This window comes from Coregonus lavaretus, assembly GCF_964263955.1.
Source record: "Coregonus lavaretus genome assembly, chromosome: 17".
Classification (NCBI taxonomy): Eukaryota; Metazoa; Chordata; class Actinopteri; order Salmoniformes; family Salmonidae; genus Coregonus; species Coregonus lavaretus.
Window position 1 is genome coordinate 35,856,256 of NC_140004.1, and position 14,754 is coordinate 35,871,009.

General features: G+C 44.6%; 1 protein-coding gene across 1 annotated transcript in view; it reads right to left on the minus strand.

Moving 5' to 3' along the window:
- LOC311144674 (adipocyte enhancer-binding protein 1-like) overlaps positions 1 to 14,063 on the minus strand; it is a 20,524-nt gene extending 6,461 nt beyond the window's left edge. Inside the window, exons 1-13 of the mRNA XM_084180751.1 lie at positions 13,213 to 14,063; positions 7,663 to 7,881; positions 7,061 to 7,108; positions 6,463 to 6,906; positions 5,204 to 5,287; positions 4,313 to 4,390; positions 3,283 to 3,348; positions 1,670 to 1,744; positions 1,348 to 1,457; positions 787 to 929; positions 617 to 701; positions 223 to 367; positions 45 to 136 (exon numbers count right to left, since the gene is read on the minus strand). Coding sequence (XP_084036877.1) covers positions 45 to 136; positions 223 to 367; positions 617 to 701; positions 787 to 929; positions 1,348 to 1,457; positions 1,670 to 1,744; positions 3,283 to 3,348; positions 4,313 to 4,390; positions 5,204 to 5,287; positions 6,463 to 6,906; positions 7,061 to 7,108; positions 7,663 to 7,881; positions 13,213 to 13,465 — 1,842 coding nt within the window. The 5' untranslated portion in view covers positions 13,466 to 14,063. The remainder of the gene's footprint in view (positions 1 to 44; positions 137 to 222; positions 368 to 616; positions 702 to 786; positions 930 to 1,347; positions 1,458 to 1,669; positions 1,745 to 3,282; positions 3,349 to 4,312; positions 4,391 to 5,203; positions 5,288 to 6,462; positions 6,907 to 7,060; positions 7,109 to 7,662; positions 7,882 to 13,212) is intronic.
- Between the last annotated feature and the right edge of the window lie 691 nt (positions 14,064 to 14,754).

Here is a 14,754-nt window from a genome sequence, read left to right on the forward strand (position 1 = left end):
TGCAGGTGGTACTCATGACCTTAACTGGGAGTGTTCCATCTCACCGTGACCATATCTGAGTAGTTGTGATGTCTGAAGTCCAGGTACTGGACTGGAGTCACCTCATTCTGCAGCCTTTGGTAAGCACTGGTGGGGTCTGAGGAGACATATGTGAGTGTGTTTGTGTGAGTGTGTTTGTGTGAGTTTTTTTTGTGAGTGTGTTTGTGTGTGTGTGTGACTCACCAGGCAGTGGGCATCCCAGCACCTCTAGCCTCATACAGCAACTGCCGTTCCAGCTCTTAGGGATGACTCTGATGTAGCGAGCTAGTATGGGCTCAGCTAACTGATTCAGCACTGGGGTGTCCTTATCAGAGTTACCAAAGAACAACTGGAGAGAGAGAGAGGAGAAGAGAGCGAGAGAGCGAGAGGAAGAGAGAGAGCAAGAGAGAGATAGGAGAAGAGAGAGAGAGGAGGTAAGAGGTAAAGAGATGGGGGGAGAGAGAGAGAGAGAGAGACAAATATAGGACTTAATGGCCAGACACAGTAAACATTTGCACCCCATAAAGAGAGGATTAGAGTGAACCCTGGGAGCAAAGCATAATTTGAAACAGTGTAGCTGTGAGGCTAACAGACTCACCCAGTCAGAGTAACCGTCATTCATGGTTGTCCATTCTCTGCTGTCATTACTGAATTGCACATAGTATGATGTCACAAAGTCACTCCTGGAACACAAAGACACACACAAAGTTTTGTCACCATTTTATTAAATCTATGAAGATAAAACATGCGCTTACGTGTGTGTCTTACTCATTGCGTGAGTCTCGTCCTTGTGTTATGATTCCAGTAAACTCTGTTGCTCTGCGAGCGTCGATCTCAAACCAGTGAATCTTGTCCTCTTGGTTAGGACACCACGCCCCACCACGCATGTCCTCTTCCTCATCCTCCGAAGCCTGGAAACCATACAGTTTTGGAGATTAGGGGATGAGGGTTTACCCTTAGGGTTAGGGTTAATGTGTGAAGAGTTACCTTTAGGGTTAGGGTGAATGTGTGAGGGGTTACCCTTAGGGTTAGGGTGAATGTGTGAGGGGTTACCCTTAGGGTTAGGGTGAATGTGTGAGGGGTTACCCTTAGGGTTAGGGTGAATGTGTGAGTGGTTACCCTTAGGGTTAGGGTGAATGTGTGAAGAGTTACCTTTAGGGTTAGGGTGAATGTGTGAGGGGTTACCCTTAGGGTTAGGGTGAATGTGTGAAGAGTTACCCTTAGGGTTAGGGTGAATGTGTGAAGGGTTACCCTTAGGGTTAGGGTTCATGTGTGAGGCTTAATGTAAGTGTGTATGGGTTAAGGTTACAGTTTGAGGATGAGGGTGACCTGCATGTTGAGTCGTGCCCTGCCCTGGCTATAGCGGTAGTGAGACATGGAGGAGGCCAGCAGCTGGTCTGATTCTATCCTGTGAGACTCCATACCCAGTGGAGGACACTCTGCCACCAGGGGAAAACATCTCAGTCACACACACTTCACAAACATTAATAACCACACTGGAAAACACAAGGTATGCTAATAGTTTCTGGAAACCGATTATCTCAAATAAATTGAAGTATTATACTAATCAGATTACAAAGATTGTGAATATGAAGATGACATGGAGATTATAAAGTAATTTCTTTTAATTGGATGGTAGTAGTTGACTTACTTTTGGGCTCTTTGAATACAGGTGGTCTCTTGGCTTTTTCCCTATCTTCCTCCTCCCTCCTCTGCTGAGCTCTCTCTGTTAAAGAGCACCCATAGTTAATCACTAACATACCATTCCAGTAATCGATTGTGTGTGTGTGTTTGTGTGTGTGGGTGTGTGGGTGCGTTAAGAGTATTGGGCCAGTAACTGAAAGGTTGCTTTTTCGAATCCCGAGCCGACTACGTGAAACATCTGCCAATGTGCCCTTGAGCAAGGCACTTAACTGTAATTGCTCCTGTAAGTCTCTCTGGATAAGAGCGTCTACTAAATAACTAAAATGAAAATGTGCCTGTGTATGCCTGCATATGTGTGTGGCCAAATGCACTTATGCCTCAGAGGACCTACATGCCTCTGGGTTCCTTTCTATCTCTCCAAATCCAGGAATGTGCTGATTAAATTCACATGATTTTTCTTTCATTCAGTAAATCTAAGACAGGCCGCAGCATATTCCCTAAGGAGGCAGACAGACAGACAGACAGGCAGACACAGAGAGACCGACAGACACACTGTACACGCTTGCACACACCTGTTTTATGACTGTTTCAGTTGAGTGATTTTGATCACAGACACTTTGTTAACCTTACTTTTAACCTCAAGGATCCCTAAAGATTATCCCACACTGAAAACGCAGTATATCTGTCATCCCTTGACTGGTTAATCCCACACAACGGATATCCCACATAGACAATGTTCCACATTCTGATTATACAGTTCTATGGTTCTAACCTCGTCACAGTGCAGGAGGTACAGAAAGAGACCGGAACATGTGGCAACAGCTGTTGGTTCTCATCCTGAATGTTCAGATCTTCATCTCTCCCTTTCTCCCTCACCTCTCTAATATGCTCCTCTGTTTCTATCCCTTATCTTGTTTTCTTCTCTTTTCCTCCATCGTTCCTTTTAGTCCTGTAACCTCTCTTGGTTGCCCCATCTCTCCGTCTTTCTCTGCTCCACTCCAGCTCATAAATAATTCAAAAAGTTATCCCATGCAACAGTACAAGTTATCACTCTACCCCAGGCCTTCCTTTCCTAACTTCCTTTACAACACATTTCTACGGTTGAGATTTGTCCTGTTCTGGAGAGAATAAACTTTTGTCCCTTGTCTGCAAATCTTAGCAAGTGAAGCCCAGGCAGAGACTAACATCTGTGTTTTCTTTCTATTGGGCTTTTAGTGGAACCGTGAACCACGTGGGACTGATAAATCTCCAGTACATGAATCTGTGAGTAACATGACATGTTCTATCTGTGGGTCATATGTTCATCTGATTGGCTGGGAGCTTTGACAGTACAATGTTTGGCATTGCAGTGTTACTAAGTATTACTTGTTGCAATGTGTGGTTGTTTTACCTACCTTAATTGAATGCACTGATTGTTAGTCGCTCTGCATAAGAATTACCAAAAATATTTTTGGCTTACGGCTAAATTACCAAAATATAAATGTCATGTCAAATATTACTGTATGATGTGAAGCCTAGGATAGACGGACGGACGGACGGACAGACAGACAGACAGACAGACAGACAGACAGACAGATCACAGTCATTCAGATGATAATGAAAACATGCTGTGCGTCATACCTCTATCCTCTCTCTCCTTTTCTTTCCTTTGTCTCTCTCTCTCCTCCTCCTCCTCCTGTTTTTTCGCTGTGGTAAACAAAGGAGTGAAAAACTTTAATGGATGAATTACATTTACATTTTTAGTCATTTAGCAGATGCTCTTATCCAGAGCGACTTACAGTTAGTGAATGCATACATTATTTTTCATACTGGCCCCCCGTGGGAATCGAACCCACAACCCTGGCGTTGCAAACGCCATGCTCTACCAACTGAGCTACATCCCTGCCGGCCATTCCCTCCCCTACCCTGGACCAATTGTGCACCGCCCCATGCATCTCCCGGTCGCGGCCGGCTACGACAGAGCCTGGATACAAACCAGGATCTCTAGTGGCACAGCTAGCACTGCGATGCAGTGCCTTAGACCACTGCGCCACTCAGGACGAGGGTGAATCCATTTACCTAACATCCCCGTTACACGTAACAGTAAATACTGTGGGGTATATTCAGTGGGGTGATGTGAAACATTCAAAACGTTGCAGATAGAATAACAAACAGCTGTCATGATTCCCTATTCTATCTGACAGATAATCAATCATAATATGTGTACACAAAGCATTCTTGAACTTTTTCTTCATGTTTGCCACATAACCATAAACATGATAGTGTTTGAAGAAGGGTTTAATAATCTCTTGTCCTGACTGTTTTTATATTCCGTTACTTGGTCTTATTATTTGGCAGTTTGTAACATCAGCTGGCAAAGTATTGCTAAACCCAAACTTATGAAGAAAATAACAGACCATGTAATTGAAACAGTCTGACAATTATACACTTCTCTTGTTCATTCTTGTGGGGAATGAGAGAGTGTAGGCCCATTACTTTGACTCTGTGGTAAAGGTCCAATTCTTTATTGTGTCTATCTAATCTTGAATTCACCGCAGGGTCCCATTGAAATGAAAAACATATTTATATTGGAGATTTGGCCAAGGCCTACGGTTAATGTTACAGTTCATTGTGTGTGCGTGCGTGTGTGCATGCGTACATGTGTACATACTCTGTCCACCACTATATCCGTAGTCGTACTCCTCGTACCATGGGCTTACATAGGTGGGTGGCGGTGTAACAGAGTCCTCTGTATCAGACGGAGAAAACACAACGTTAGAATAGTCTTAGTATACTGTAGCCTGGGTAGCACATTGTTTCTGCATTGATTCAGCAGTACCACCCCACTGGGCACAAACTGGTTGAATCAATGTTGTTTCCACGTCATTTCAACAAAAAAATTATATGTGATGACGTTGAATCAACGTGGAAAACTGATTGGATTTGCAAAAAGTCATCAACATAAAGACATTTTTAGAATGTTTGTCTTTTTTTTCACCCAACTTTTAACCTACTATAAATACAATGACATGATTAAATGTTTTATTGATTTCACGTTGAATTAACGTTAGTTGACAACTCATTCAAATGTAAATCCAAACTATAATATAAATATGCCATTTAGAAGACACTTTTATCCAAAGCGACTTACAGTCATGTGTGCATACATTTTTGTGTATGGGTGGTCCCGGGGATCGAACCCACTACCCTGGCGTTACAAGCACTGTGCTCTACCAGCTGAGCTACAGAGGACCACTAGACATTGAACTGATGTCTGTGCCCAGTGGGACATAACTGCCCTGGCAAAACCACAGAAACCTGTCAGGTAGTACTATTCTCTTTTGACTAAACAACATCACAGAGAGACTCTCTTTGGTTTTATGTATGCTTTCCAAAGTTCTCTGAAGCTACAGCTATTTAACTAAAGGCCTTGATAATACAGTAATACAGTAATCTTCCAATACAGTGATGGTCAAATTTCTGTGAATGACTGACTGACCGCTTGAGTGAGATCAATTTATGTATTGATTGATTCATTGATTGATTTAATTATGTAAGTTACCTGTGACAGCGTAGCTCCAGTCATCTTTCTCTGTGGGGACGACCTCTTTACCGTCAGGGAAAGGAAGATTCTCGGGCACCTCGTCTGTTATTGGAGAACGGAGAGAGTGAGAGAGTTAGAGATTGAGAGAGAATGAGATAATGAGAGAATACGAGAATGAGAGAGTAAGAGATTGAGAGAGTGAGATATTGAGAGAATGAGAGTGAGAGACTGAGTGTGAGAGAATTACAGAGTGAGAGAATGAGAGAGAATGAGAGAATGAGACAGAATGAGAGAATGAAAGAGTGAGAGAATGAGAGTGAGAGAGAATGAGAGAGTGAAAGAGTGAGAGAATTAAAGAATGAGACAGTGAAAGAGTGAGAGAATGAGAGAGTGAAAGAGTGAGAGAATGAGAGAGCAAGATTGAAGAGAGTGAGTTAAAAGAGGAAGATGAGAGTGAGTTAAAAGAGGAAGATGAGAGTGAGGAAGGAAGGAGACGGATGAAGAAGTACGAGTAGAGAGGAAGAAGAGAAATTAGAGGATGAGAACGGAGAGAGATGATGGAGTGATAATGGAGCGAAATAGAGGGGTACTGGAGAGTAAGATACTGTAGGAGTGGAAATATGGAGAAATGGTAGAGTAAAACAGTAGTGGAAATATGGACACAGTAACGTAATGAAAACCTGTTGTAGCTATCACACAAAGTACAGATGAGCTGAGCTTTGCTATGAATGTCACTGACAGACCTTCACATGAGATGATCTTTCCATCATATGAGGTGGAAAACCTGACTCATTGGTTAAAGCAGCATTTCTCAAACTCGGTCCTCTGGACTCCAAGGGGCGCACGTTTAGTTTTTTGCCCTAATACTACACAGCCGATTCAAATTATCAAAGCTGGATGATTAGTTAATTATTTTAATCAGCTGTGTAGTGCTGGGGCAAAAACCAAAACGTGCGCCCCTTGGGGTCCCGAGGACCGAGTTTGGGAAACCCTGGGTTAAAGACTCCAGGTGGCAAATATCATAATTTTTGGGTTTGATATAGAGAGGAGCTGGAGAAGAAATGCACAAGGCCAAATTGTTCAGCGTGTGCTGTTATAAACATATAAACTAATAGCTAGTATGTAAAATACTTTACTAACTACTTGGAAATGACTATTAAAGTTATTTCAAAATTACATTTTACAGGTGTTGATTTCTTTGTCCCATTCATTCATCCATCCATTCAGTCAGTCAGTCATTCAGTCAGTTATTTTAGGAAACTGAGGGTGAAACATACATTTAGCGTCCCAGTAGTCTTCATCTCCCGTGTCCACCTCTCCATCCACCACAAGAGTGGGGGGTGTGGCCGTCGGGTCCTCTCCATTCCAATAGTCATCTTCTGGGTCGACCACTGGGCCTGCAGGCTCCTCCTCCTTTCCTTTCCAGTAGTCGTCCTCTGAGTCGGTCTCTGGGGTGGCTGGCTTATCATCATCAGGGTTCCAGTACTCGTCCTCTGAGTCGGTCTCTGGGGTGGCTGGCTTATCATCATCAGGGTTCCAGTACTCGTCCTCTGAGTCGGTCTCTGGGGTGGCTGGCTTATCATCATCAGGGTTCCAGTACTCGTCCTCTGAGTCGGTCTCTGGGGTGGCTGGCTTATCATCATCAGGGTTCCAGTACTCGTCCTCTGAGTCGGTCTCTGGGGTGGCTGGCTTATCATCATCAGGGTTCCAGTACTCATCCTCTATCAGAGGAACATGGGTCAGTAGATGTAACATTATTATTGTGGAGAAAATCCATATACTTTTCAATGGTAAAAATAAGATCAACATTTTGATTGGTATTAGAACACTGAGGCACCAGCTTCAGAGAAATTATGTGATAACATCTGCACTCACCGCTGTCTGAATAGGGAAAGTCTGGGTATGGGTCAGGTTCTGTGGGAGCTTCAGAGGGAACAGAGAGCACAGTCTTACAAACAACTTAGCGAATCACACAATACAAAGCATGTCATATCTAATTTACCAATTCTAGTCTGTCTTAAAGAACCGGTACGGTCAAAAATGTGATTTTCCTGTGTTTTATATATACAGTATTTACACACTATGAGGTTGGAATAATACTGTGAAATTGTGAAAATTACGATTTACTTTTAGCGTAAGAGCTGTTTAAAAACACTGCCTGAAATATCAGCCTGTTTAGGTTGGATGGAGTTTTGGCCTGCCAATTAGTTAATAAACCAATAAGAGTTCCAAACCTCTCTGCCAATAACACCTAATTGTCAGTTTCCCCTCCCCACTCAGAACACTCCCAGGCAGTCCTAGCAAAATTATTGCTTGAGAAATTGCTCTTTGCTAAGAAGCTGTTTTTGTTTCTTTGTGACCATTTTAATTGAAAACAATCACAGTAAGGTACTTAATTGTTACCCAGAAATGATTTGATACTGAGATGAAAACGTCTGTATTGGACCTTTAACTAGAGTGGTGTGTAACTAAATTACCTGGTTCTGTGTACACCTCTGTGGTAGTGGTCGGTGGTAGTGTGGTAGTGGTCGGTGGTGGAGTTGTTGGTGCTTCTGTCCGTGGCTCCTTGTCTTTGCCGCGGCGGCCTCCCTTCTCCTTCGGCTTTTTGGCTGCTTTAGACTCCTTGTTCTTCTTGTCCTTCTTGCCCTTCTTTTTCTTCCCTTTGCCATCCTCCTCTGGGGCTCTCCTGACCCGGGCTTGTAGATAGACGACGGAGCAATGGAAAGGGAATAAACTTGATCATGTTAACCCCTGAGGGCGCAATATGAGGCCTTACAGCATCTACCACTCCTATAGGCCTCACTAACTGTAAGTCGCTCTGGACGAGAGCGTCTGCTAAATGAATCAATTGTAAATGTAATGAAAATGTTAAAATTGATAGGACAATATGGCATTGAAACAATGGCTATAAATCAACACCAACTTTCTGCTATTGAGAGAGAGAGAGAGAGAGAGAGAGAGAGAGAGAGAGAGAGAGAGAGAGAGAGAGAGAGAGAGAGAGAGAGAGAGAGAGAGAGAGAGAGAGAGAGAGAGAGAGAGAGAGAGAGAGAGAGAGAGAGAGAGATTGAGAGAGAGCGAGAGCGCGCGCCCGGTCCAGACAGGTGTATAACAGGAAGGGGGCTGTCTGCCAGACAGCATCACTAGCAGGGGGCACAACTGAGCTAATGTCTGGCAGACAGGCTGTGTGTGGCGGATGGGAGATGACGGTGTCCTGTGCAGAAGAAAGCCACTTTAATAAATGGAACACTAGTCACTTTAATAATCCCACTTTAATGTTTATATAGCATTACCCATCTCATATGTATATACTGTATTCTATTCTATCTTTAATAATGTTTACATATCTTGCATTACCCATCTCATATGTATATACTGTATTCTATACTATCTATTGCATCTTAGCCTATGCCACTCTGACAATGACATTGCTCATCCATATATTTATATATTCTTATTCCATTCCTTTACTTAGATTTGTGTGTATTAGGTATTTGTTGTGGAACTGTTAGATATTACTTGCTAGATATTGCTGCACTGTCGGAACTAGAAGCACAAGCATTTCGCTACACTCGCAATAACATCTGCTAACCATGTGTATGTGACCAATACATTTGATTTGATTAAAAGGCCACTCTAAAATGTGCCGTTTTTTCACACAGCACAATGCCACAGATGTCTCAAGTTTTGAGAGCGTGCAATTGGCATGCTGACTGCAGGAATGTCCACCAGAGCTGTTCCCAGAGACTTGAATGTTCATTTCTCTACTATAAGCCGCCTCCAACGTTGTTTTCGAGAATTTGGCAGTGTCCAACCACAGACCTCGTGTAACCATGCCAGCCCAGGACCTCCACATCTGTCTTCTTCACCTGCGGGATGTCTGAGACCAGCCACCCAGACAGCTGATGAAACTGTGGGTATGCACAACCAAATAATTTCTGCACAAACTGTCAGAAACGGTGTCAGGGAAGCTCATTTGTGCCAAGGTCTTGACCTGACTGCAGTTCGGCATCGTAACCGACTTCAGTTGGCAAATACTCACCTTCGATGGCCACTGGTACGCTGGAAAAGTATGTCAGTTCTTCCATGGCCTGCATACTCACCAGACATGTCACCCATTGAGCATGTTTGGTATGCACAAGATCGACATGTACGAAAGCGCGTTCCAGTTCCCGCCAATATCCAGCAACTTCACACAACCATTGAAGAGGAGTGGGACAACATTCCACAGGCCACAATCAACAGCCTGATCAACTCTATGCGAAGGAGATGTGTCGTGCTACATGAGGCAAATGGTGGTCAGAACAGATACTGACTGGTTTTCTGAACCACGCCCCTACCTTTTATCTGAATTCCCAGGGCCGGTCCTGGCCATTCCGCCGCCCTTGGCGAGACCAAAAAATTGCCTAAAAATACGTATTTTCCAGACGTTGAAATCAGGTTAATTTTCGGTTCTGAATGAAAGTTGAAAAGACTTAATTTATAGACGTCTATGTTTGGGCCAAATCAAGGCTGGTCTAGACCAGACAAAATCTGAACCAAACATAGACGTCTACGATTGGTTCAGATTCGGTCCGGACCAGACTAAAAACCAACGTCCATGGACATGGAACTCAAGGCCGGTCCAGACTGCACCAAAAAAAGACGTCCAGTCCGGACAGAACCAAAAAAAGACATCCAGTAGACGTTGACGTCGGTCCGTGCTTACTGGTGTGTAGCCTACCATGTCCATTCACTCATTTGTCACTGATATGGGGTAATAATAAAAAGTGGTGTAATAGCCTACAGTTTTATTGACATTTTGTTTTAATTATTGTTAATGGCTCATGTTTTATCTGCTACATGATTTATGTTAGATAATCTTTTGGACGGAACGTTGGTGGAGCGCCGCAGCGATGCTTCTCTCCAACAGAGAGGCGCGCTGAGAATAGACAATCAAAACATTTTGTGCCCCTGCCTTTCACAAAGTGGGAACTGCTTATCACAGGGCGGCATCAGCGATCACCTAAAAAGCCCAAATGCCACTGTTTGAGAGAAATTCACATTGTTTTTGGGCAGAATTATGTGAGGTTTCATGTGTTGTTGGAGGTGCATCTTGGTCAGTTTAGCTCAGAAAATGCAGCCCTCGTCAATCTGCCACCATAGGCAGCCGCCTAAATCTGCCTAATGAGCGGGCTAGCCCTGTGTATTCCCAGTCATGTGAAATCCTTAGATTAGGGCCTAAGGAATTTATTTCAACTGACTGATTTCCTTATATGAACTGTAACTCAGTAAAATCTTAGAAATTGTTGCTTGTTGTGTTTATATTTTTGTTCAGTGTAGTTACACAGTACCTACTAACTAAATGACCATGGAAATACAAGGTTTTAGTGCAACCCAATTTGGAAATGGGACTGATTCAACTAACAGGTGTGTGTGCTGAAGTTTACTCGATTTTAAGCTGTGAAACTCGGAAACAAATGTACTTTATAATTAGCACTTCATCATCATCTCTGTCTCAGAGCGTGATTCCTTCCACTGTAGAGCGGGGTTCTGTGGTCACTGTTCACCCATGATTACAGCACAGTCAGTGGAAAATTAAAGTTGAATATACAAATCTGTCTGCAAGATGCTCAGCTCAGAGCCCAGCCAGGTCTGTTACTGCAGCAGCAGACTGAATCTTCCCCAGTCTCAGTCCCAGTCCCAGTCCCAGTCCCAGTCCCAGTCTCAGTCCTAGTCCCAGTCTCAGCCAGGTCTGTTACTGCAGCAGCAGACTGAATCTTCCCCAGTCTCAGTCCCAGTCCCAGTCCCAGTCCCAGTCCCAGTCTCAGTCCTAGTCCCAGTCTCAGCCAGGTCTGTTACTGCAGCAGCAGACTGAATCTTCCCCAGTCTCAGTCCCAGTCCCAGTCCCAGTCCCAGTCCCAGTCCCAGTCTCAGTCCTAGTCCCAGTCTCAGCCAGGTCTGTTACTGCAGCAGCAGACTGAATCTTCCCCAGTCTCAGTCCCAGTCCCAGTCTCAGTCCCAGGTATACTTTGCTCTGCTCTACTCTGCTCTGGTCTAGGCCAAGAGAAATGGTCCAGATGGGTATGACGAAAGACAAAAGGAACACCTACGTGAGAATGGTGTTCATTGACTACAGCTCAGCGTTCAACACCATAGTGCCCTCCAAGATCATCACTAAGCTAAGGAACCTGGGATTAAACACCTCCCTCTGCAATTGGATCCTGGACTTTCAGATGGACGTGGTGAAAGTAGGCAAAAACAACTCCGCCACGCTGACCCTCAACACAGCGGCCCCTCAGAGATGCGTGCTTAGCCCCCTCCTGTACTCCCTGTTCACCCACGACTGCGTCACCAAGCACGACTCCAACACCATCATTAAGTTTGCCGACGACACGACGGTGGTAGGCCTGATCACCGATGACGATGAGACAGCCTATAGGGAGGAGGTCAGAGACCTGGCAGTGTGGTGCCAGGATAACAACCTCTCCCTCAACTTCATTAAGACGAAGAAGCTGATCGTGGACTACAGGAAACGAAGGGCCGAACACGCCCCCATTCACATCGACAGGGCTGTAGTGGAGATGGTCAAGAGCTTCAAGTTCTTCGGTGTCCACATCACTAAGGTCCTATCATGGTCCAAACACACCAGCAGTCGTGAAGAGGGCACGGCAAAGATTTGTCATGAGCCCTCAGATCCTCTAAAAGATATACAGCTGCACCGGGCGGCAGGTAGCTTAGTGGTTAAGAGCGTTGTGCCAGTAACCGAAAGGTCACTGGTTCTAATCCCCGAGCCGACTAGGTGAAAATTATGTTGATGTGCCCTTGAGCAAGGCACTTAACCCTAATTGCTCCTGTAAGTCGCTCTGGATAAGAGCGTCTGCTAAATGACTAAAATGTATTGAGAGCATCTTGACTGGCTGCATCACTGCTTGGTATTGGCGTTACAGAGGGTAGTGCGTACGGCCCAGTACATCACTGGGGTCGAGCTCCCTGTCATCCAGGACCTCTATACCAGGCGGTGTCAGAGGAAGGCCCTACAAATAGTCAAAGACTCCAACCACCCAAGTCACAGTCTGTTCTCTCTGTTACTGCACGGCAAGTGGTACCAGAGCGCCATGTCTGGGACCGAAAAGCTTCTACCCCAAAGCTGAACAGTTAATCAAAGGGCTACCCGGACTTTCTGCTTTTCACCCCTACCTACATGTACATAATACTTCAATCAATCAATCACCTAACCAAACCTACATGTATATATTACCTCAATAAATCATCCCAACTACCTCGTACCCCAGTACACTGACTCGGTACCGGTACTCCTTGTATATAGCCTTGTTATTGTTATTTTATTGTGTTACTATTTTCTTTTTATCTATTTGCTAATTGTCTTACTTTTTAACTGCATTGTTGGGAATGGGCTCGTAAGTAAGCATTTCATGGTTAAGTGTACACTTGTTGTATTCGGCGCATGTGACAAATAAAATGTGATTTGATTTTGTGAGCTGGAGACAAACAGGTGAGAGTGGTGTGTGTGGTGTATGTGTGTGTGTGTGTACTGTTGGACAGGTCATAGTGACTGAACAGTGCCTGGGTAATTCAGGAAACCGACGGCTTCTTTCCAAACCAACGCTCTCCATTCATCTTCCTCCTCCACCTGCCCTGTCTCCTGTGCCTTATCCCCTGTCCTATGTGCCCTGTCCCCTGTCTGACGATGTAACATCATGTTCTCCAGTCCTGCTCCTGGAAGGAGGCATCTGTTCCAGCCCAACAACCAGACGATGTAGATGATTTTACTATTAATGGTTTGATCATTAGTTGATAAGGTGTGTTATTGCTGGGCTGGAACAAAGGCCTGCACACCCTGTGAGTCTCCAGGACTAAGATATAAGAACACTGGTGTAATTGTTTCCAAAACAGTTTTTTTCTTGAGACCCACCAAGTAGATAAAACCATCCATGTTTCTAGCCACAACTCAATTGGGACCTACCAGTGGGTCCTATCTCTACACTTAGTAACATGTATTATAATAGGTACGTTGGCTTTGTTCTTACCTGGTACGGCTTCTTCCTCTGTGGCTCTCTTTGCCTTGCCAGTCTGCCTTTGTGTTTCTGTGAGCTCCTCTTCTTTAGCCGGCTCATCCTGGGACTCCTCTCCATGTAGGGCCTCCATTCCTCCGTCCATCCATCTCTTCTCCACAGCCTGGCCTATAGAGACTATGCCTCCTGCGCTCTCCCCTCCTCTGAGCAGTAGCACACCGCATAGGGCCAGCAGAACCGAACACACCACTGCAGTATGACCCCCCATCCTCCCTACTTACAGTACCTGCCTCAGAATTCTACCTCAATGTTCCACAAAATACTTCTAGCTCAGTGTTCCAATCAAGTATTCCACCACAGTATACTACTTCAGAATTCCAAAGTTCTTGCTAAAAGTTCCAGCTCAGAACGTTACTCAGAAATTCTACCTCAGTGTTCTAAATCAGTATTCTACTAAATAATTCTACCTCACCAAAACACCTCACTGTTCTGTCTCAGTATTCTACTCTGGTGTTCCACACCTTCACTCTAGTGAGGAATATTCTGGAGCACCATGCGTACTGCAAGCCAAAGCCAGACCCAGACTCACTCAAAGCAGGGAGGGAGGGAGGGAGGGCAGCCCAAAAACAATGGCTGAGGGAGAACGAGAGAGAATTCCCTTCACCTGGCTGACGAGTTGGAATGGGTATAGTAATCAAAAGGAGATCTCAGCACAGATTGAGCAGAGCAGTTCACTGGAGAAGCCAGGAGAGGGAAGGAAGAATCCAGGTTGGCTCTATAGAGGTGAAAATAGAGCTTAGTCCTGTAGCAGAGTGCTTCTTCCAGTTCTTCCTCCACTGCCTGCTCTTCCCTCTGCAGACTGCCACAGAAAGGCAGGAATGGAAAGGCTCCCAGGACACTGGATTCCAGAAGAGGAGAGGGGGAGGGGAAAATAGTGGAAAGAGGGTGGGGGAGGACAGAATGTGAACCCCACAACATCTGTGGACTCATGGAGTGGACTTAGTTGAAAGCAAATGAAAACAACAAGGAACAGAATAACATATTCCACCTCAAACTGGATATATATTTTTTTTTTATTAGGAATGTCCGGCTCTCCTTACTATCCAGATTTCAGAGGAACTGCAGCATTCTTTCCTTAGGATGTAGCTTAGCAAACTCTCCCATTAGTTTGAAGGAAAACTCATTCCCAGCCAAGGAGAAACACACACACATGCCTGAACACACACACACACACACACACACTGGGGAAAACTATTTGAGCAGATGACAGAAGTTTGCCCTTTTCGGGGATTTGTGTTTCCTTTGCTCGGCTGTCTGTGGCCTCCCCCAGAGTCCTGAGTGTGTGTCAGCAGTGTGAGTTAGAAGTAGTCTCCACTCCAGTACTTCGGTTTAACGGAGACGGATCAACTGGAAAACAAACTGAATGTGCAAAAGATATGCAGCCACTGGAGGAAGCTTAAATGGAAAATTCTTCATCGTTAAAAGCCAACATCTTTTTCAGCACTAAATTCAGCATGCGGAGAAAAAAAAAAAAAAAAGTTACAAAAATAAATCTGA